This window comes from Saccostrea cucullata, unplaced genomic scaffold (assembly GCF_032062105.1).
Source record: "Saccostrea cucullata isolate Sc308-1 unplaced genomic scaffold, CSIRO_AGI_Scuc_v1 ctg4470, whole genome shotgun sequence".
NCBI lineage: Eukaryota > Metazoa > Mollusca > Bivalvia > Ostreida > Ostreidae > Saccostrea > Saccostrea cuccullata.
In genome coordinates, this window is record NW_026934182.1 from 84,626 (window position 1) to 109,326 (window position 24,701).

Sequence of the window (24,701 nt, forward strand, 5' to 3'; positions counted from 1 at the left end):
GAATAGAAAAGTTATTATATTGATAATTTTGACATACATGTATATCATTTTACTTTAAGGTCTATAGTGCTCAAAACGATGATCTATTATTTTGCTTTTATCTTTAAATCACCACATGACTGTAGGCATTATTCCCCAAAGTTGTTTTTAGTTTAGATTGAATAGTTGCTTGTTTGTTCCATTCGAGAAATTTTCGACCATACGGAGACGTCTTGTTATTCCGGTGAAGGGCTTTAAATTTAGAACTATATAAGGTACTCAAACCATTGAGCAGTGAGAGTTATTTGCCTTGCCTACGCCTATCATGACAATTTAAGGGACCCTAGTTTATAAGGTCTTATCTCAAGGACCCATAACTTTCACTTCGCGAAGGAGCACTACAATATATTAGGTAACCCAGGTTTAAAGTCTTAGGTTTGATGCAGTTTGGAATCCGGACCTCCCAGTCACAAAGCGAATCATCAATGTTGATTTGTCTGTCTATTTATTTACATACAATATAATATTTGTTTGCCCTCTTCGGACTCAGGATGAGAAAATTATGCTGGTAGGTGTGTTAGATATTTTCCCTCAGAAAATTTTAACACAAAGGCTGATTTTTCAAAATCTATTTTCCGAATTCTTAAAATATCCATTTCCTGGGGGTTGAAATAAGTTTCGAGTCGGTCAAAGGGCAACCAAATAATTTTTGAAAGATTGCATGAACTGCATTTTTTAAAATTAAAGCACATCTTATTTAACATGTACTAGTACGAAGGAAATGAACAATTTTAAAATGTTTGATTGGTTTTTTTTTATGTAACGTCCTTTTCGCGAAATTTTCACTCATATTTAGACGACACCCTTTCTGTAAAGCGAGAGTTGTAGAGTTGTAGTCGACTCTGGGGGCCAATGAGAAGTGAGTGGCATTTTTCGTGCCAGCACCTACTGCTCCTCGGGATCTCGGTTAATACGGTCTCATTCTGGTCTCTACGTCCCGCAGTAGGATTCGAATCCGCGACGCAAGGATCATCTTACTCTGCGACTCAAGAGCAAATGCTATAACCACTGCGCCAAGCCTCCGACAATCTTTGAATGATACATATGGATATAACAAACAGTATTCAAAAGTCAATAAAATAATACAAAATATGAGCAGAGCGACCTCCAAAACATCAGAGGCGGGATCAGGTGCCATGGATGAGTATCCCCTGCCGACCGGTCACACACGCTGTGTGCTCCTTGTCATGATCGGGAAATAACGGGAAAATGCGTCTTCAATTTAGTGTTTAAATAATGGACTAAAAATTAGTATGAAAAATGTCAGTCTGCATTTGACTCAATGATAAAATGTATTTGCTGACAAGTTTATTGTATCGACCATAGAACTTACAAAATGATGATGACTTAAAGTGAAACCACGTTGCGAGGGAATAATAATTCATGCTCCACTTCCATCCGAGTCTCCTACATGTATGTCAGACCAATAATAGTAACGATACAGGATGTGATATGAAAAAAGGGTATGTATTTTTTCTATATGTAACATTGCCAATAACCGTGTTCAATTTTAGTTTTTTGTCATATTTGGGATTTGCATTTCAAATAACCTTTTTCTGTCCTAAGAATGCACTTTTGCTCATAATAAAATAAACCTTCTATTTAACCATTAACCGCCATATCCTCTATCCAGAATCCACAGAAGGAAAACAATACACTAATTACCCGAAAATCTTTATTTATATGTTGACCAGCAACATTACAAAAACACACTTATATACATGTATTACAATTTATCACAATATTTATCACAATACGATACCAAAATACGTAATCATCATATGTTTTAAATATGTCAGAGTTAGAAATAAAACATATTTGCTACCAATTGAATTGATTCTGTGTGTGCATTTGGAAAAATATCAGATATCAATAGAAGGGGTTTATAAGACAATCTTTAAAAAATCAAACTTTTTTGAAATCGTAAAATAAAACATATGCTAAAATGCTATGCCCAATTAAATGTCCTTAATTATTAGTTCAACAATTTCAATCACATAATGCCTCCAAGCAGCACTGGAATGCAAACTCGAATCTCTTCTTTTATCAAGGTCTTGTGTAAACTATACGGAATATTTCTTCTTTTTAAATTAAGTTTCAAGTTTTTTAAGTTAACTGGCTCATCCGAGTATTCACACATGATAATTCATTATAAGAAAAAGATAAAATATAAATATAAAATAAAAAGAGAGTGAACGTAAAAAACACATACAAGAAAATACTATACAATTTTATTTTTTCTTTACATTGTAGCAGTATTAAAAATTTTGCCCAGATTTAAGAGATCTTTAATAATTACATTAGCATTTAACAGTTGAATATAGCTTTCAAATGTTTCCATTGTTAAAAGGAAAAGAAATGAAATGTAAAATGTGAGGATCAACACAATTGCACATTGAGTATACGCACATTATTTGATATGTTGCTGATTAATGAAGAAATTCATTCATTCTTCAAGACAAAATTCACAAGCATTTCAAACAAATAATACAAATTAAACATGATATGGGTTCGTTTCATGATAATGACCCGAAAACGAGTTTGTTCTTTATGAAAAATACATTATCCTTGTGTATATTTGATCATATAATGAAACACTAGTTACTGAAAGGAAAAAAGAAAATAGAAATAAAAAATAGCAAACATTGATCGACTTAAAAAAACCCAAACAATACAGATCTGTGAACAAATAATAAACCAATTAACTTGCAATTAATTATAGCAAGATAATATTACCATTTTTTCAGTAATTTTCACCAATTTTTCTTTAAGTACAGGCACTTTACAAAAACAAAATAAATGCAAAAATGTTTATTGATCAGGTTTTCCAATGGTAATGTGTATCTAAAGTTTGCCCAAAAATTCAAATTCACTTGGACCTTTGCATCTTATGACTTTTATAATACTTATTTTTATACATCCAATAGTTCCGAGTAAAAAAAACAAGAAATGTCCTTCGATTTCATCTACCTAAATAGATAAATCAAATCCAGAAGCCTGCATTACCTCATCCTCCTCCGGACCAGAATTATTCTTCGAAGGTATACAAATTTACACCTGAGAGACTTTTTGAGCAAGTTAATTTAAATTATTTCGTAAAAACTGAAATCCCACCCTCTAAACATACAAAACAAATAGAATATAAACATTTATTAACATGTCATCTTCTGTACAAAATTCAACATTTTTATTTAGAAAATTTGACTTTGGTGGAGAGATTAAAGGAATTTATTTTTTTATAGTTATTTTTTACAATGACACAACCAACTTTCCCACTTACAAGCGATACCTGGAATATCAAATACTAGAGCTATAAAAGATTGTGATTTTCAACATCATCAATCTAGATGGAACAATCAGACTCCAGCTCCAAAAATCACCAAAGAGGGATCCTTTAACATGGATTACATTATTAGAATTATAATAACCTAGGATACAAGTTTATTGCTCAAAACATTATAAAATAAATATTAGAATATAAGATAAAAAAATCAAAAAATAAATACTAGTAAATAAATAAAATAAATTAATAAAACAAAATTTCAATAGGAATTGGATTTTAGAAATAAAGAGTGTTTTTTTTTAACAAAATACTTGTACTTTTTAGAGATACTATTTATAATGGCTTTCTGCTAAAAGGAATGATTTTCATTATCAACGCTAATGGAATTTTAATGATGAAAACTACAAAAGATAAAAACATCGTACTTTAAAATACTAGAGGTAATGGAAACACTTCAATATAATTAATACCCATTGCTGCCTTTATTAAGTACCATTTTATTTAAATGGTGTACATGTGACATTGAACTTTAAACAAAGATCTTTAAAGACACATCCTCTGGTTATGCATTATCTTTTAGTAATATGTGGACTAATAACAATCTTTCTCCACAAGAAAGACTTTTTAAAGCAGTTATCTTAAACTTGCAGGAATGACTAAGATCAAAGTCTTGACACCTCCTAAAGATATATCAAACTATGTCCAAAATCTGTCCTTATAAAAAATATTTTTGATAAATCAAAGTAAAAAATAATTTTAAAAATATATAGCTTCTAGTCTTATTAAAACTATTCAGATCCAAAACTATTCACTGTGAAATTACTATTTTTATTGTAGAGGTATACTAGTAACTTTCGTCGTTTTCGAAGTATGGAGAGACCCAAGGTTTTAAGCAGCCCAGCAGGAAATGTAAATTTGATATGCATTACTAGAATACATAAACCAAAAAATCAAATCTCCAATAAACATTATTTTTTTTTCAAACCTCAAAAAATTAACCCCATGAAAATGTGTGATTTTACAGTATTTTCACCTGAATCCTGGAATGTATTCGAATGGTCATCAATTTAACTTAACCCTAAGTGTTCCACTCTTTACTAAATTGCACAGTATGATTGATGTACAAGATATTACACATTTATGGAAAAAGAAAGTAAAATCATCCAAAAACAACCGTAGAATATAAGAAATAACATCAACATTTTTTTCAATAATTAAATCATTATGGCAATTCAATTACTGGTATCAGTTTGGCCATACTTGTAGACTTTAACTTTAGCGGATTTATTTTGCCCAGATTGTCCAATAAAAAGTTTTCCCTTCCCGTCTGAATAAAGGGCACGTGGGCTATTCAGAGGCGAACTTTCTAGTGCGAAAGATAAACATTTAAGGAAATTCCCTTTCTTGTCAAGGATTTCGATCTCATTTGAGCAGTAATTTGAAACTAATATGTGACCAAATCTGTCTATGCATATTCCAGATGGATAAAAATTACTGGAATTTCCACTAAGACGAGGGTAAGTGAAAATGACATTACCTTTTTTATCAAACCCCACAACAGTACATTTTTTTTTATCCATCACGAATATATCACCTTCCTCGTTTTCTGTTATTTCATTCGGATGCTGAAACAAGACTTGTTCCGTACTTGTCCCTTGAATTTCGTTCTCAACCACACCAATATTGTTGTACCTAACAATTTTTGCGTTGTTTTCTTTTATTTGACCAACATGTATACTCTCATCAAAATGTGACAAGTAAATACATGTGGGTTCCCAGTCCTTAGTTAAAATAAAAACATATGAAAATTCGTCAAATATATTCAATTTTTTGTAAATCCCCCTCTGCTTCTGGTTGGTATAAAGCAGTTCGTTCGCCCTTGTAATTGCGTGACAGATCCTTGCACCCGAAGTGTCTACAGGTAAACGGCTGAAAATGGTTCCCCACATGTCGATGTGTAAAAGGCTGCCTCTGTCGTCGCTAATCCACAGTGTATCGTTTACGGAAACAGAAATATGAGAAACGCAGTCTATTTTTGGTATATTTAACGTTAACATCTTAAAAGCATTTGGAAGTGAATCCCACTGGATATTACCTAAAAGTGAGTTTGAAATATTGATTTCTTTGAATGGATTAAAACATAGTTTATATGCATTGTGTACAATGGAGCAAACATAGCCATGCGCGGATCCAGGGATATCTTCTAAAAGGGATGGGGTTGGAGAAGTCCACATCAACTTGTCCGACTCGGTAGTTCTTTGCCAATCAAAGATTTATTAATAAACACGTACACAACTTGCATGAACCTGTGAAACCTGGAGTAGGGTTGGAGAGTCGCTTCAACGTCTTTTACTTAAGAAAGATGATATCCCTAAGTATTTTAAGTATTTTAAAAAGGGTGCTTTTTGAAATGGTCCAAAGTAATTCTTTGTCTTTTACAAGAGACAGGGTCAAAGAATGAGTGCATTTAAGTACGTCATTTGGAACCTACTCGGCTACCCATTATAAGCTTAATATTACAATATATCGCTAAATTAATCCATGATTAATGTGCAAGCATATGCTTTTGATATTTATATCTAGAATTTTTTGTCATACATATTTCTATAATTACAGACAATGTAATTGAAAAAAAAACATGTAAAAGCCTTGAATTCCGGAAAGAACAAGTCTCAATAAGCCATTATCTGTGGTCCCCGGTTACTCGTCAATTTTTTAACTTTCGTTAAAACCTTAAAAATTACATTATATTATTCTCTTATGTCTGTAGTATATGCGCCAGGGTTTAAAAATATCAAATAATTGCAATAGACGACACGCGAATCTGTGTTGTGAAGGTGGGGTCCTTTGATTTTCATGAATATCAAAAGAAATTTGTGACAGGTACACACTTCACAGCTTCCGTAGACATCGAGCGCAAGTTTGTTTAAAGTCGAGATCGAAATATAATGTGTATATTACATTAATAAAGGTTGTGTGAAAATATCTTTGTTGAACAACCTTGCGCTCTATGTTTTCTACTTAAAAGTATAATGATTTTAAATCTGTTCGGTGAATACATTTACATCTATTAGGATTAACCTCTTGTTGACCTACTAAAAATAGATAATATGTCACGTGAATCCATAATGTCACAGGTGAATACCTCTGGAAAGCGTGTTTACTTTCTGAAGCAACACATGTAGCTTGTATTTGAAAACTACAATCAACCACTTTCATTTTTTAAAATTTAAAACAAAGTTCTCACTAGACTTCGATGAATATCATTTATGTTATACCGTGGGCTTTGATGATTCTCCAGGACATGTTTTAATTCTTATGCGTGTAATCGCAATTTTCCTAATCATTGTCATTGCAAAGAGCACACGTATCAATATAGTAGTAGATTTATATAAATACACAGTTAAACATTTTCTTGCGAAAAAAAAACCCCAAACCCCTCCCCCCCCCCAAAAAAAAAACAAACAAACAAAAACACACGAATCAATATAGTAGTAGATTTATAGAAATACACATTTTAACATTTTCTTGCGAAAAAAAAAAACAAACAAAAAAAAAACAAGCAAACGATTCCAAAGAAGTTACAATTTCTTCACATTTAATCTAAACAAATAAATGTACACTATACTAAGTAACCACTTGAATATCCAAAAAAACTTCACACTCTATCCACGTTTTGGACTCATATAAACTCGGAAAAATTATTCGAATGTGTTAACAGAATGCAACAATGAAGATGATTATTGAGTTTGGATTTCATCTCCCAATCTTGTGAACTTCATTATGAAACAAAAAGAATCCGTGTAAAATATAATACATGTAATAATTAATGTTTCTTTATTCCAACAACTGTATTTGAAGTGTATAATTATGTATTTGTACACGTCATGTATTGATCAACTATCGATAAGTAAATCAGAATATTCATTACAGCATTTAGCGCGAAATTCAGAAATACATAACATGTCAGGAAGGTAGTATCAGGGGGAGGGGTGACACCTTGTTCCCCCCTAAAAAAAATCTGTCACGCCTTTACGCTGTTACGATATGAATAAATACACATCAATGTTAGTGTTAATTTTTTTCTAATCAAAATGAGTAAAAGTTTGACTCCCACTCCTACATAATCGATTTTTTTTTCGAGTTTGGAAACTGGGTTCCTCTTTTTCTTTCGCTTTATCAAACTTTTGTGTATGTATCTATTCTTGTCTATTCCCCCCCCTTTATAAACGAAGGGAGGGAGTGTATTACTGTGTGTATTTGCCGTAAATTAATGTTCGCTCGTTTGTACTTTTTGGATGATGATATATATATATAAGAAAAAAATTAATATAGTGGTAAAAATACTTTGACATTTGAATTTACAATGATAGATAAAAAAAAATTCAGTAAAACGTGATTAGGGGATTTTCAAAACGACTAAAAATACCTCAAGAACGAAATGAAGATCCCCACCCACTCCAAGTTAAGAAGAATACGAATAATATGCAAAAAAAAAAATTACCAACCATCAATATTTTTATATTTATCTTATCTCACGCTACAGCTCACAATGTCTTTCTTTATATAGTACCTGATTTAAATGTCATTTTCATGTATTAAAGAAACTGTACTCTGTTCGAAAGAAAATGTTCCGGAATTTGTATGAGCGGTAGGTGTTGGAAATTGACTTGTATTTCTTGATATTCAAATTTAGTGGTAATGATTGCACAACATTTTAATTAGAAATACTATGTTATACATCATAAAAATAAAATAATTCCGTATCCTCAGGTATATTCTGTAAAATAAGGGCGAAAAAAAGGGACCAAACTACTATACTTAAGTGGAATACTCCTTTGAACGGGACCACTTTCAAATCTAAGGTATCCGCAAATAGGCGGAGACATTTAAATCGCATGGTTGTGGAATGTAAACATTAGCACATTTTTTTTTGCACTACGAATTTAAATGGAGATCATGTTGATTTTATGGTGTACAATTAATAAATATTCCAATGTTTAGGGATGGGGTAGATGTCTCGCCCTGCAGACCATAATACAGAGGCGACATAAACCTGTACATGTACTTACTATTTACAAGTGTTAATACCAGAATTCTTTCAAAACAACCCTATAATGAAAAGCATAAAGTTAAATAAGTGACATATTATCTTCAAACCCTATTAAACTTTGCGCAAAAAACTTCCATAGTCTGAAGCTGGAAGTACGATAGATACTGTCACAACAGAAATTTAAAAACAATGAAATGTTCAATGAAAGCGTTAGCGTATCGAACAGCAAATTGGTTTGTCACGTGAGTAAGGTGATTATAATATCAATCGTTGGTGCTCAGTGACCGGTTAATTTAGTAGCTATCTCGACCTTTGTTTCAGGGGACATTTTTTAAAAAAATTAGATATGAGCCGCAACTTGGCCAACATTGTTCTTTGGATATGTATAAGTTTAAATTACAATACATATTCTGTGCAAATGAGATCAATGGTCAAGTTGCGGCTCGATGTAAACAATGTCATTGAAAACTATTATGCATATGAATAACAATAGAAATGTGACAAAACTGTTAGACCCCGTCTCAAAAGCTAGTGTCTCTCAGCATTATTTAATAATTCCATGATATATAATATACCAAAACCTGCTCTTTAGACATTGTTTAATTACCTATAAAACATAAATTTAATGAATTTTGGAATTTAATTTTGCGCAAAACATTGGGATCCAACTCTCATAGCTTAAGTGCAGTCATTCTTTTATTTTTCCCTACATAGAATTTCATTACTTTGAATATCCCAACCCACGACTCCCTCTTGATCCGCGCATGATAACCTAGGTAAAATTTCTTTTATTCATTCTCTAACATTAAGTACCTTGCGTATTCGTGTGATTTCTTTGTGTAGGTAAAACTGAAGGGAAACTCAGTGATTCTGATGTCCTTTCAATATCTGTAATAAAAAATCAAAATGTATTCTTTTCAATTTTAAATATTTCAATTTAATCTGTTTATAATTCATGCATATTTTTTCCTGCCAGGAATGTATCACTTATTAGTTATAAATTTTAAAGACTCACCTTCTTTTATACTTAGGAAAGCAGGCTTACTTATACCTTCTCCGAGTTCGTTGCTAACAACCATTTTATAAAAACCACCATCAGAAGACCTGGCTAAATTTTTAACTAATCCAGCATGCTTGTCATCAATAAATTCCTGAAATCCCTTTTCTTTAATTTCTATTTCTGTATATTCTCCAAATTCTTCTTTGCAAAACAGCCATTTTACACTTGAAGGCGATGGAAATGAATTTAAATCACCGTATATTGTTACTTCATTGTCTTCATAGCCTTCATACTTCCTTTTCAATTTGGGATGTGGTATGTCTAAAAAAAATATAAGTATGCATGAATTACTTTCATAACGTTTACAACAAAAAATTTACAAACATTAACAACAAATACGGTAGTTTACATACTCTGAATTAAAAATATGCAATTGCAAAATATTAGGACAACATTACCTCCAAGAACAGAAACTTCAACGTCATTGCTGGTAATACGCTCATCAGCTAGATAACCCACAAGTCTGTATTTTATAGCATCATCGAGTTTCGTATCGTTAATTACTAGGCAAGGTTTTGAAGGGTCGATAATGCTTCCGATGTACTTGGAGTTATCAATTGATATCCTTTCAAACTTTTTGCTCCGTTTTGAGACTGTCTGCCACTCAAGGCCTTGGATTTGGAAATTACTATTCACTTTTCCAGTGATCGTTGTTTTCTCACCAAATTTGGAAACACTGTTGGTCACTTTGATGGATAGGATTTCTGTAAATGAAAACAATATGTCTTGATTATATATGTGCAGCAGCATGAGATATGTAATACTGACACAACTCGTACGTGTATTTAAGCCATTTTTTTTTTTATTTAAGAAGGATAGAATTTAAAAAAAAGTGAAATTTGACGGGTTTGACAGTTCTGACTTCAATTCTGTAGAATTAAAATCATAATCATAAATCAAATCTTTAACATGGACAGAGCGGCTTTTACAAATAGCATTTTAGTTCACTCAAAAAGTTTTACTTATATGTCAAAAGGATGAAATTTGATTCTTCCACCATGCTGGAGCAATGCAAAATTGTTGATGTCAGTTAATTTTCTATTTTCATTTTACTACATATCATCAATTCATTTATTTTTATACTGATTTATCTAAAATAAAATTAAGAAAAAATATTGTTCGGTCGACAGATGATACTTATTCCTGTTCAAGGTAAATGTATTTGCCAAAATGATTTGATCTTAATTCTGATGTTTTCTAATTGTTGTATTGTTTATTTTTTTCCATAATGGAAGATTAAGGGGAATTAATATTTTTGTGTGTTTGTCCGTAGATCTACATAGCTGTCTTTGTTAATCTGTTTGCATATTATTAATAATGTAATTATTATATAATATAATTTGTATTAATAATTGATATTTATTGCTGTGACAGGACCTTTAGTATCCTAGAGTTGGACATACTTTTGCAAAATTTAATTTTACCAAATTTTGTCAAACTAAACAGGTTGTCTATTGGCTATTTCACTTCACATGTTTGAAACCTTTCTTTTTGTAGTTACATTTATTTAGCTTTTGACCCTGGAATTTGACCTACTTCTAATACACTTCAACCGTGACCACTACATTTGGTCGCAGGTTGTAGGAGTTGACCCAGGGGCCCTGGTTTTAGGGCGGGACTCTTATGATTATATAGTGAAAATGTATGAATTCTTTGAAAATCTTTCCCTTTGCTCCTCGGTATTATTCCAATGATCTGTTTACATATTTTATGATGAAGAAAGGTGTTTCTTCCAAAATGGTTATTTCCAGGACCCCAGGGTCAGGAGTACGGGGGTGGGGGGGGGGGGTAACAAAGTCTGAAAATAAATTGTTTTGTAATCTGCTCTTTGGTTTTTCTTTAAATTAAAAATGGAGACAACGAACAAATTTGTTTTGCCAAAGGTGAACATGTTTACAACCGCTCCAGAACTATGTGGTTTATAAAGTTTAAAACATTTTACATTTTATAAATCATTGATTAACAGATAAAAATTACAGACTGTTGATATCCTTGTTTGATCATCTTTTTCGTGAATAGATTGTCTCGTTTAAAAATCATCATACTTAGAGCATGCTCTTGAGTACTGAATGAAACATATGGAGATAACAAACAGTATTCAAGATCAAACGTCTATAAAACGATACAAAATAGGAGCAGAGCAAACACGGACCTCCAAACCATCAGAGGTGGGATCAGGTGCCATGGAGGAGTGAGCATCCCCTGCCGACCGGTACACCCTCCGTGTGCTCTTTGTCATGATAGGGAAATAACGGAAAATTCTGCTTAAATTCAGAAATATGTAATTACAGTCAAATGATTTAACTGCTTGTTATATCTTAAATGTAAAAAAAAAAATGACATTTTTAAAATGCAAAAAGGTCAAATAATTGAATATGCGAAGTAATCTGAAAAATTTTTCTTGTTGTTACAAATCTTGAAGAGCCTATATTCAAGACGAATAAAAGACTGTGTTTGTGACCATAATTTATTTCGATAAAACTATGAGAGGAAATCTTTTAAAAATTGATTTATTTGTTAGATGTAATTACAGTGCAAAAAGGTCATATTAAATGATCCGTAGTGTCGAAAGACGCGCATTGACCCCCTTTTTTTGTTTTAATTTTTATAATTAAATTATTTAACAGGATCTAACTTCCTTTAGGAACCAAATAAGGTATTCAAATTACTTTTTTCCATGTTATCCATTGTAAGTAACTTTCTATGATCCTCAGGATACTTCTTACGATCATTCAATTTTTCTGTACTTGTTTTAAAATGTTGCTCGCTTTTGCAAGAATTAGAAGTATCAGTTGAATGTGTTTCTTCACGGCTTTCTGATTCCGGTGTAGGTAAACCTATAAAAATATAACTTAATTAATTTTTTAATGATTCTTCATATAAATAAAGGGTGTTAAGAAAGTTCTTCTACATTTTTCTTCTATTTTCGAAAAGAAATTCGACGAGAAGATATTTACAATTTGTGATATTTCATGTCTACAGAGTCCATTCTTGCTACTGATTAGGTTTTAACTGTCTTTTGTTGAATCCATAAAAGGAGGGCAGGTATTAAAACAGATTATGTCTGTTCAGAAAAACTAGGGATGACGCATATCTATGACATATATTAAGCACACAGGTCAAAACATCCTTTCAAATACTATGCAAAAATTATCAGATCTGTGAAAAATTTCAAAATGACAAACCTATTCTTTTGAAAAGTGATTTATCGTTCTTATGCATACGCTCATCACCGTGTCTGATGCAAGATTCCCCATTTTCAAAAGTTGAGTTATTTCCCCTGAAAAGAACTCTTTTACTGTGTTTAATACAGAGAGCTACAGCAGCTACCAATCTAATTAAAATCAGACTTCTTAGATCCGCGCCGTATACACTCTTACGCAGAGTGTATATACGGCGCGGATCTAAGAAGTCTGATTTTAATTAGATTGCAGCAGCTACATATACATCGGTAGTTCGTCTTCTGCTACCGATACCAAGGAACTGCGTTTTTGCTCGATTGTATGTCATAACATAGAACTTTTACTTACAGACCTATTTTATTTGAATTAACCGTGTTTCCAGAATTTTTTATTTGTAAAATAATTGATTCACTGTATAGTATTAAAACTTTGAATGGAATTCTAAATGAATAATTTAATCTCATGTGCTCATGTAACGAAGAAAGACTAATTAAAATACAATAGTACATGTTTTCATTTTTATAAGTTATTCTTTTTTTTTTGGCAAAGTGTGTAAAAAACAATATCTCAGAGAGAGAGAGAGAGGGGGGGGGGAGGGAGAGAGAGAGACTCATGAAACCCCGTGTAACTGACATACATGTACATCTGTGAAAAAATATATGTACCGTAATTATATTGAATTCACAATTAATATTTCTAATAATTTTTAATTTCCACAACTTTGGTTTATATTCAACTCCCAACCCATTTACACATTCGTTCTCTGTACCTGTACGCACGAAACCCTCGTGCGTCACCTCAGTGTCAATCAAATTCGCATGAAAGTTGATTTGAAACATTCTTTCAGTTCTGAGTTCAAGTGTGTAACACACTAAACTGACAACCAGCGAAATTCATCTTCCCATTTTCATCACAACGCTTATCAAAAACTTACATGTACGTGTATTTTCTAAATTATCTTTTTTTAAGACATAAATAAGATGTATCCCGTTGATTATACATGTAAGATTAAAAAAAAAATTACAAAAACGTACCATAAAATTGCAAATTTCTGATGAAGTTGTTTACCAGCTAACAGGCAAGTAGCAACGGAGGGGGGAGGGGCAAGGGGCCTAGCCCCACCCCCACTTTTTTCCCAACATTACTTTTTTGATTGAAAATGTTCATTGAAAGACATGTTGCCATCCCCCCCCCCCCTCGCCACACACACAGAGTTTATACTACGGTAAAGTTATATAAGGGAAATGTAGTATTGTATGCCAAGGAACTGGTACTGAAATAAGTAGCTTTTTCGGCTTTGGGCAAGGTTTTTCTTTGCTTGTCAACTTTTCTAGGTAAGAAAAAAAACAATTTCTTTGGCTGCCACCCCCCCCCCCCTCATTTTAAAGACGATGCTACGTGCCTGGCTAATTCGTATAGCTTTCTAGAAATGGGGGGGGGGGGGTAACAGACCCTTTATAAAATCGCTTATTATCTAAAAAAATTGCAAACCGTTTCTTTCTTTTAAAATTTTTAAATGCAGCGTGTAAGTTGTTCACAGTTGTTGGATTAATTCTAATGCGTAGTCCGCGGAAGTTATGCTAGTGTAGAAGAGTTCCGATTTTGAGGGGAGATAACTCAAGAATCAAGGGTAAATTATCCTTTTTTTTCACTCAAAATGACCAGCATTTCTATCATTCGGGTACTTTTTAAGATGTTATATATATATATATATTTCATATGGAAGAAAAATCCTATAAGTTCCTGCTAGAAATGAATTGCTATAAATCTAAAGCACACTCTTGTGATTTTGTAAGACTTGAAAATTCATCTCTTTAGTTAAGCACTACTTTGAAATTTTTGAAAATATTTCATCCTGGAACGAACTTTCTTAACACCCCTTACATACAGAAATATAAATAAAGGGATTGATTAAATGTTAATGAAACATTTTCTAGTAAGAAATTTTAAAAAAATTACGGGTTTGAAACTCAAACTTATTTCAAAATTTAAAACTTACTTTGATGCCGTCTTTTTTTTAAATACAGGATTAATGCAAAAATGAAACATAATGTTGCAGCTGGCACTAGGATGACTATGTACTCCGATGGAAAGGTGTCACCACTTCTCGTTGTTGGCTCTGTAGTTGAGCTGACATTTAAATTAAAGAAAGGACATTATTTCTATAGGACTTTTGCGAGAAGCTCTGACTTTTACAGTTCACTGTTTACTTGGCCATTTAAACCTGTGTCATGAACGGAGGTACGGAATTGATAGAACCATTTCCAGCTTAGTTTGGACTTTCACTAAGGCGTGGCATTTTCGGCGCTACATGTTTATCGCCTGTCAAATGGGAATAGATTCTCATTGGTTAAGAAATTAATTACATCGGGAACTTAAAATTGTTGTTGACAACGATGAGGCGACTTAAGCTCCACATTTTTGCAGGAGGAAACAATGTAACTGGTTATTCGATACACTAATTGGCATTTGCCCGAATATTTATCCCATAGTGAAGAAAAGCTATGTACATTTCAAAAGATAATTATGTAACGTCGAGAATGTCACGCCTTCCTGAAAGTCCAAACTAAGTTGGAAATTAGTCCTAATAGATAAGAAAACCTTTCTATTGGTCATACGTATGGTATTAGGGGCACTAAACATGCGAAGGCTGGAGTTGCGGGTAGGGTGGTGGTTGTCGTTTTCTTCAAGGGCAACTTGTCTATTACGCTGCTATAAAATCGTGGCCTTTAAAGGTGCTTAGACACAGATTTGAAGAGAATATTTTTACAAATTTTCTGTATAATATCGCGACTTATATATTGCAATAGCATTTCACACTGAAATATTATAAAAATCTTATTTTCTCTTGAAGTAATTGAAATTTGGACTGGTTTGATTGACACATCCTTGTACGTTCACAAATTTTAGTCTTAATACTTAAGAAAAGTGGCAATTTTCTTGCGTATTAATGAAAAATATTAAAACTAAAATCCAGAAATTTAGAGTAGAAATGTTGGAAAGCAAAGCCTCTTCACTAGTATCGTCAGCCCGTGCTCAGTGTTATGTACAGAGTTTAACAAATTGAATACTCTCTTGAAACGTACACGGTCTTTGTAAACAGGGCACAGGTTCTGTTGTTGTTAATGTTTACGTTTCTACGAATGTGTTCAATTGTTAAACTCTGCACACACTGATGAGATGGTTTTGTTTTCGCACTTAAGTATGAAGGATAAAGTTAAAAATTGTGAATGTGCAAGGAAGTGTCAATCAAACGCCTCTAGAAACTCAAAGTTTCAATAACTTCCAGAAAAAAATAAGATTTGTCTTATTATATTTTCGTTTGAAATTCTACAGCAACATATAAGTCATGATATTATACAGAAAATTTGAGAAAATTAACACCAAATTTATGTCTAAGCACCTTTAAAGCCTATCCGCATTGACTTTTTTGCGTGCAAAATCTACTATGAAAGAACATCTCCTGATGTTTTGTTAAATCTTAATGTTATAACCTTCTCTTGATAAACTTTATTATTTTGTGCACGTAAAGGCTGGTATACACGATGAGATTTGTAGTACAATACAAGTATTATAATACTTTCTTGTACACACGCTAATACATATCTTATAAGATTGTAAATAAACTATTTATTCCCACGTGTTTTCTCCTGCCATAATTCTCTCTCTGTCAAAAATATAAAAATGATAATAATAAGCTCTGCTTCTAGCATCATTCTTGTGGTGGTAGCTACTGCTTGATATATTCCACAAGTCCTTTTCCCCTTTCCATAAAACCACGAGTTTTTCGCTGTCTTTACTTGTAAAGTTGGTCATTATTAGTCCTAGAAAAGACCTAAGTAAGCGGGCAAATGGGTAACAGTTTCCTATGTAAAACTTTGTCACATTGTTACCCCAAACTAGCCCCCAGGTCATGATTTGAAAAAAAAAATCTTTACTACACAAGGATAATTCCAAAAATGTTCACCAAACTTGGCTTTACTGATCTTGAGAAGAATTTTTAGATTTTGTTTTTTTACCGCAAAATTTGATCGACCATTGTGGCCCAATTGGACCTCAAGGAATCATGATTTGAAGAACCTTAAATCTACACCATGTCAGGAAGCTTTTACGTAAGTTTCATTTTCTTTTACACCAGTGGGTCTTGAGAAGAGGATTTTAAAATGACACCACCTAATTTTTACTTTTTCTTAAATATCTCTCCTTTTAAAAGTATTCACTATTTGTCCTTTCATTTGAACAAACTCGAGCTCCCTTTCCCACGTAGCAGTAGGTGCTTACAAGAAAAATATTTCTTACTGCTCTATGGCCCTGGTTGCCAAGTATTGGTCAAAATTTGCTGTCATCCCCGGCAATTGATGATGTCTCAATATGAGTGGAATTATAAGAACGCAGGAAAAAGGAGTTAACATTTATATTTTTTTCTTTTTTGTTACATATCTTATGCTAAAATTGGTACATTTTTTTCAAAGAGATGAGTTGTGAATTGGTTTATAGATTTAATTTGCAACAAGGATTTATTTTAAAACTGTACATCCATTTGAGGAATAAAAGTCGCTCTAGCCCAAAGAGTATAAACTAGTATTTAAGTAAATGATTTGTATTATTATACCCACCGCTTGAAAAGCGGGAGGGTATATAGTAATCGTTAATTCCGTCCGTCTGTACGTCCGTCCGTCCGTCCGTCCGTCCGTCCGTCTGTCTGTCCGTCCGTCCGTCTGTTACGCTTTGGGGTACCCATCTCTTATCCGCAACTCCTCTCATACCACTGAATGAAATTTGGTGAAACTTTCACAGAATCTTTCTTACATATTGCCATTGTGCACCTCCTATTTTACTTTTTGATCCGACACATATTTTGGGTTTCCCGGCCACAGCAAAACATGGACTTTGCCATTATAACTATATGGAGGCGGGGGGTATCATTTAGTGAGCTCATCGCTCACAGTACCTCTAGTTTGTATATCTTTAAGTTGGAGACATATTCGGTACTTGCCTCACAAAAGTGTCAATATAAATATATAGGTTCTACGAAATACTATGTATCAATTTTTAAAAGAAAATATTGGTTTAAGAGCTCTACCTTGACGTAAGTTTGCAATCTTCCTCTGCCAAGAAACAACCTCTTTCAACATCTATCTGGAGACAGGCTGGATCTGGGTAAAAAACCGTTCTGAAAATTACTCAATGAGAGAACAACGATAGTAAATTACTGATTCCGCATGTCACCATCATTTGTTCAATATACTACATACAAGAATAGTTGTTGGGGCCCGTTTTACAAGAGAAGTTACGACTAAGATCAAAATATTTATCTGCTTATAAAACTTTGCAAAATTTATGATTCTAATTAAAATTGCCAGCGTAATTTATCTTAATGCAATCCTTTTAAAAAGATTAAAATCATTTCAATGTAATGTAAATTAGAAGATTAGAAATAGATGAAAATTTTGGTCTTAGTCGTTATAAAGTTCTTTTGTAAAACGCACCCCAGAACTGTAACGTTTTACTTTTTATATATCCCATAATGCAAATATGGTGCATTTTCAACCTTCCATTCCCTATTTCTAAACATATTCTTTAATAATTTAATTCTGGTTGTAACGCTTTATTTGATTGGATAAAAAATTTACTTCATATCGTATAAAATGGGTTGCCTACGTCACAATGACTTGCGTCAAAAACGTATCAATCCGCCTGACGTTACATTCAAAATTTGTACAAATTGAAGTAATTTTGTTAGAACAATTATCTTTTTTTTCTCACATCAATTGAATATTAATGAAAATTAAATTATAAGCAATGAATTTAATAGCTACCCATTTTATACGGTATAAACTGGGTTGGAACAGTTTACGCTTTTTTATAAACCGCTTCGCGGTTTATAAAGCGTAAACTGCCCCAACCCAGTTTATACCGTATAAAATGGGTAGCTATTAAATTCATTCCTTAAATCAACCTGTATAAAATATTGACGCTACATTTCTCAAGCTAATAAATGATTATCCAAATGACGAATGTGGGACCAAGAAATTTTTTTCTTCGAGAGCATCATTAATGAGACATAAAAGAAAGGTAACTTAAAGATGCATCACAGGCACCTGAAGTATGGATAATACGCCCCCCCCCTTTTTTTGTTAATGAAAAAAATGTAAGAGTGTATATCTCAAAAATATAAAATCTCCCCGTCAAACACATCTATATGTCGTTATATGCAAGCAGATTGTACTTTTTCTCACGTTTAAAGGATGACCCTATTCGGTATAACAAAATGTGTATTTTTATTATACCGAATAGGGTCATTCTTTAAACGTGAGAAAAAGTACAATCTGCTTGCATATAACGACATATAGATGTGTTTGACAGGGAAATTTTATATTTTTGAGATATTACACACTCTTACATTTTTTTCATTAACAAAAGGGGGGGGGGGGTATTATCCATACTTCAGGTGCCTGTGGATGCATTGCTTCTTACAGAATATAAATATTAATTTTTATTTTTGATTTTACATTTACTTACATAATTTCTTTTTATTACATTCGTATAAATTAACATGAAATAGTACGTCGACTCCTTTTCTACAGTGTAGTAATTGAAATTTTAATGAGCATTTTTTCGCAATCACGAAAACTTACATTTGAATATTTCTTCACTTTTGTAGTCTTTATTTGGGCATCCTTTTATAAATCCTTTGCAGTTAACGTAATTCAGATATCCCCTTCCTCCTAGTTCCAAGCAATTACCTTAAAAAAAAACAACAAAAGGGTCATGAGCCCGCCAGCTGGGTAATGCATAATTATATAAATGTATTTAGCTTTTGACGTCGGGTAATGTCATGGATTTTCGTTTTAGTGCTCCGGGTATGTGTGTCAGTTTTAATCTGATAAAAAAAAAAATTATTTGTGCCTTGTTTTTGTTTAAAACTTGCATATTAGTAAAATGAAACATGAATTAAATGAAAATAATAGTTTCGTATATTTTTTTTTAATGTTCATCAGTTATAATCAATGTTGTCCATTAACTTCACGGACAACCCTCTTACATATTTAAAAGAAGCTATTTGGTCGCTTGTATTCGTCTGTAATGTAATTTTTGCGTAATTAATACATTTACATGTAACATTCCTGAATTTTCAGTTTAGCTATTAGTATCAGTTACAACCTTTTAGTTTACTGTATTATTCATCATTTAAGAATAACAAATAGGGATAAGCTCTCTTTGAATCTTAAACAAATTTTCACACATGAGCACAATAGAGTCCCACATCCTATTTCCAGAACCCTGTACCTCAGGAATCCTAGCAAGCAAAAAAAAAAAAAAAAATCAAATATTATCGGAATATTTTTCTAGAAAAAAAAAATCATTACTTGTATTATTTGTTAAACTTAATTTAACTTTAAATGAATGTGGCTTTAAAGTTCATTTACAAATCATTTGTAAAATGAGTCAAAGAGCCATATAAAAGTCATCAGTATATTACCATGTTCTGTCATTTTACTATATTCATTATAGCAGAACTCCACAAGCATGTTTCTCTTTGGTGTGGGCAGGCAGTGGTACTGGTTGACTGGTGGGTCATTATCAATTGAACAGTTCATTTGGTTAGAGACAGCCCTCCACTCACTCTCAGTTTTGGGACACCTCTGAGTCATGAAAACCTTAATTGTCTCTTTGTATCCCGGAAGTGGTATCCGTATCTAATGAAAGCCAAAACATCGTAACATAAACATAAACAAACATCTCTTAAAATAATTTTAAAACCCCGCTACGAAGGGTTGTTACCCGCGTAGCGAGAAACGCTTTATTTAAAAAAAATCGTTGGGTTAACCCTTTAGCTTAATTGGTAGAGCACTGGATTGGCAAGCCAGAGCAGTGGGCCCAATCCTCAGCAGAGGCAATAAATGTCTCTGTTACATTTGGTGTCCATGTAGGGACCTGTGTGTTCTCTGGCGGGTGAGTGTGACTGCCCCCAGAACTTCGCCCCTTTGACATAATTATGTCGACATTCCAAAAGAGATGAGGAAATCTCATTCTCTGAAGGGGGACAATGTAGTCATTTGCTTGACGCACTGCTGTCTAGAAATAATTTAAATGAATTTCGTGCCATTGCTGGTTGAATAGATGTTTAACTGTAATGACTTGTAATCGGTCGTAGTCTTTTTGATAAAATATAGCGGTAATGATCACTCGAAATTTTAAAAATGTGACGGTAATGAATTGAGACTATGTACGTAGCGGTAATGTTGATCTAATCCTCTAGTAATATATATATATATATATATATATATATATATATATATATATATATATATATATATATATATATATATATATATGTAGCGATTAAGCAGAAATGACATTCTGAAACCTTACATATTTATATTTTCCAGTAATCAATTTATTCTGGATTTATATATCCCTGTAATCCATTCATGAGAAGTTTCAATGAAATTATTGTAACGAACCTAATATGTACATGTAATTTATATATTCCAGTAATCTATATATGCGAAAGTTGTAATAAAAAAAATTCTCTATTGTTTTCCTAAGCAGTAATGAAATAAACATTTTCTTGGTTCGATCACAGGGGCTTGTGTAGAGAAAATAAATCAGTTTAAAAAATTAGTACTTCGGAGAGAAAAATACACATCCGAGGTACTAATTTTTTAAACTGATTTATTTTCTCTACACAAGCCCCTGTGGTTCGATTACAGTAATCCGAAAGCGAAAATGACTATTCTGGAAAATCACATCTATTTATATATCCCTGTAATCAATTCATGCAGAAGTTTCAATGAAATTATTGTAACGAACCTAATACGTACATGTAATATTTATTTCCTCATAATTAATTAAACAAATTAATTGAACATATACCTGGCTTGATCTTGCTGATAAGAGAAAGTAAAAAAAGGCCGCAACGAAGTAAAAGCCTTCCACAGATCTATTGCTCATTTTCCAAGGTATTTCCCTGCAAATCGTTTAAAATAAAATAAGATAATTCAAATAAATATTTCAACAAGTCAAAAAATGCTTTAAATGTTATTTTAATTGCTCAGTGTTAAATGGACAAAATCCTACAAAACGCTTCTTTCAGGGTTCTCCATTCTTTCGGATAAAGTCTTATTTTTATTTCTATTTACGATAATTGCAAAATTATTAGAAGTCAAAGAAAATAATTAAATGTGTCACTTAATAAAAATTAAAAAATCTCGTTAAAAAAAATATAATACCTGTGTATTGCAAAAATAATCCACAATGCGTAAATTAAGGTGACCATATATAAGCATAGTACTGAAGCTTCTGTAGTGGATAATCTAAAACTCGGAATGGAACAATACACGGAAAACAAGAAAATTTCTGCTCTGAAAATCGGCCACTTTTGTAATTTTTTATTTCATATGAGACTTTGATTTCATATGAGACATACATGTATTCAGTCCCTCAAAAGTTGCAGGTTGCAGCCAAGGTAGATCCAAATATTCTTGTTTCCTGATAGTTTTTATAGTTGATTCATCAACTTCTTTATCAAAAACTTGCCTTGTTTCAGAAATTGTTTGAATATTGAGTATACTTTTGTGTATCGAATCAAATGGAAAACTTAAACCCCACATGTAGGTGATAAGGACATATTGCTACATAAGTAAGGGAACATTGAAATCATCACGTTTATCATAATGTTTTGTTGTGAGATTACCATAAATGTATACCCCGGTATTACAGTAATTGTTTTCTCCTTGCCATATGTAAATGTTTTTGACTAAATTCTGCTTCATAGTGTACTAATGGGAATTCCAACAGATTGTTTAAAGACCTGATCCCCAAAATCTGTCAATCAGAAACACAAGCATTTTTTGATAACAACCTCGAACTACTTGTGTGTACTAACAGAATGTTTTTACGAAACAATTTTGCAATTGATGACCAATGACAATGTACGTTTTATTTAATGTAGATAAGATATAATGTGAGTGAGGATGTAACTGACATTTAAACTTAGCTTTTCAGCACTTGGTCGAATGCGAAAGGCAAGTAGCATTGATCGGGGATGGGGGTAGGTGTTCAGTCCCCCTTTTTTCCAGACATGATTTTGTCTAAAGGGAAGGCTCATTGAAAGTCTGAAGTCTGGTTGCCCCCTCCCCTCCCCCCACTTTTGGTTGCAGTAATGTCAAATAGGGGTATTATGGGAGTAATGCGGTGTTTTAGTAAAATTTTGTGTACTTAAAGAAGTTAGAACCTAACCCCCCCCCCCCCCCCCTCTAGGAATAGGGTTTTCGCGTTTGGGCATTTTTTCCTTCTTTAATTTTATTTGCTTGTCCAGCTTTTTCAGAAAGTTTTTTTCCAACCCCCCCCCCTTTTTCAAAACGATGCTACATTACTGGGTGTAAAACAGTACATCGACAATCAATGAAAAAGTCTTAAAAATTATTTCAGAAAAACATGTAGGTATGGTCAATAGTCATAGAAAATTATCTTCAACCGAATATCCATTTTAGATCATTGTTCTTTTAATGTCATATTCCATTCCGTCTTTTACCAATGGCAATGCATGTGATCTATTTTTTATTTTTCCTTCCGCATTCTTGTAGCTTCAGTGTGCAATAAATATAGAAAGACGTGGACTTAAATGTAGGTCAAATGTACTGCTTCAGTCGTGAACGTATTAACAGGGGACCAAGTGGGCACCTTTTTCCACACATTACTTTTGTTATTAGAAATGCTCGATAAATGGCCGGTTGGTCCCCGATTTAAGCTGCAGTAAAGTCAAATAATAGTGAAATAAGCAAATGTTTTTGATATAGTGTTTGAATAAAAATAAGTACTGAAAGAAGTTGGAACCCATCCCCTCCTATCCCCTCCCATGAAACAATTTTTGAGTTTGGTCAATTTTCACAGGACCCTCTCCCATCTTTTTTTTTCATGTAGAGATGTTTTCCTTAATAAATTGAATTTTTTTCTGGTCTCCCGCTACCTGGTGTGACTTTCAAAAACGACACTTAAAATGTCCTTGTTGGCAAATTACCATGTCTGACGAAGTTTTACTTGGGAAAGGGAGGGTTTGAGGGATCAGTAATTGCATTACGCCAATGAGTCGGGTAGCTTAAGGATCACTTTTTTCTCTCAGAAACTAAGGGCCAAAACTAGCCAGCTTAAGTACTAGTTCAATCTGTTTTACTGAGAAATTTGTTGTCGAAAATAACAAAAAATAAAGACTAACAATGACTACTGTTACCTTTGATTTTTCTTAAAGGGGCTAGGGGTTGTAACCATATGCATTTTCAGACTATTCTGTCCTCCTTTAGAAGAAGGGCTCCATATAAAGATATACAAAAATAATCAAATTTTAAAACAAATATGTATGAAAGTTTTCTTTGCCAAATGATAGTTGACAGCTTAAGATGTCATATGTAAATCAACTAATTTACATGAAAGTATAATATTAAGTATCATCTTCTTTTTCACATATAAGATTGCGGATAAATTCTGCTTGATATGAATACAAAAAAGATCTAATAATAGGGCGCAATAGGCACTCATGGAATTCTAATAGATTGTCGAATACATTTTATCAATCAGAAACTCAAGCATCTTTCTTAATATTATACTTTCATGTAAATTAGTTGAATCTGATTGGTCGAGAAACATTTGTTAAAAAACACTATTACCCGCTGAATAATGAAGCCACGCCTTCCAGCGTAGCAACAGTCAACAGTGCTTGACGACGAGTGATATTCCAAAAAAATAGCGAGTACGCAGAATTTATGCGCGCACGGTTCACTGTTATAAGTATTTGTTTAAGACATTCAGTATATAATATAATAAATATTGCAACTACATGCAATATTTATATAATATCAACTTCAGAGTAGTTGTTTATGCATGCAAGCAAGATAAGAATGTTTTTAACAAAGCAATTTTGCAAAGTACGTAAATTTACGTGTTCCATTTTCAATTGCAAAAGCATCTTTTAATGATGTAAAAAAGTGGATTTTTTATCGTGGGAAATGTTTGTTTATAAAGTTAAGAACTCGTAAGTGTTATACTGTTGATTTTAGTAAAATTTTGTGATTTCAAATCTTA

The 24,701-nt window shown here is 32.6% G+C and overlaps 1 protein-coding gene across 1 annotated transcript; it reads right to left on the reverse strand.

Moving 5' to 3' along the window:
- Nucleotides 1-9,180: 9,180 nt before the first annotated feature.
- Nucleotides 9,181-21,895, reverse strand: LOC134240084 (uncharacterized). The gene is made up of 10 exons (XM_062722190.1): nt 21,854-21,895; nt 21,498-21,591; nt 20,101-20,317; nt 19,256-19,363; nt 17,701-17,773; nt 14,617-14,747; nt 12,105-12,272; nt 9,834-10,139; nt 9,391-9,696; nt 9,181-9,263 (listed from the first exon to the last, which is right to left on the reverse strand). Exons 2-10 carry the CDS (start codon nt 21,573-21,575, stop codon nt 9,181-9,183), a joined length of 1,470 nt encoding a protein of 489 aa, XP_062578174.1. The 5' UTR covers nt 21,576-21,591; nt 21,854-21,895.
- Between the last annotated feature and the right edge of the window lie 2,806 nt (nt 21,896-24,701).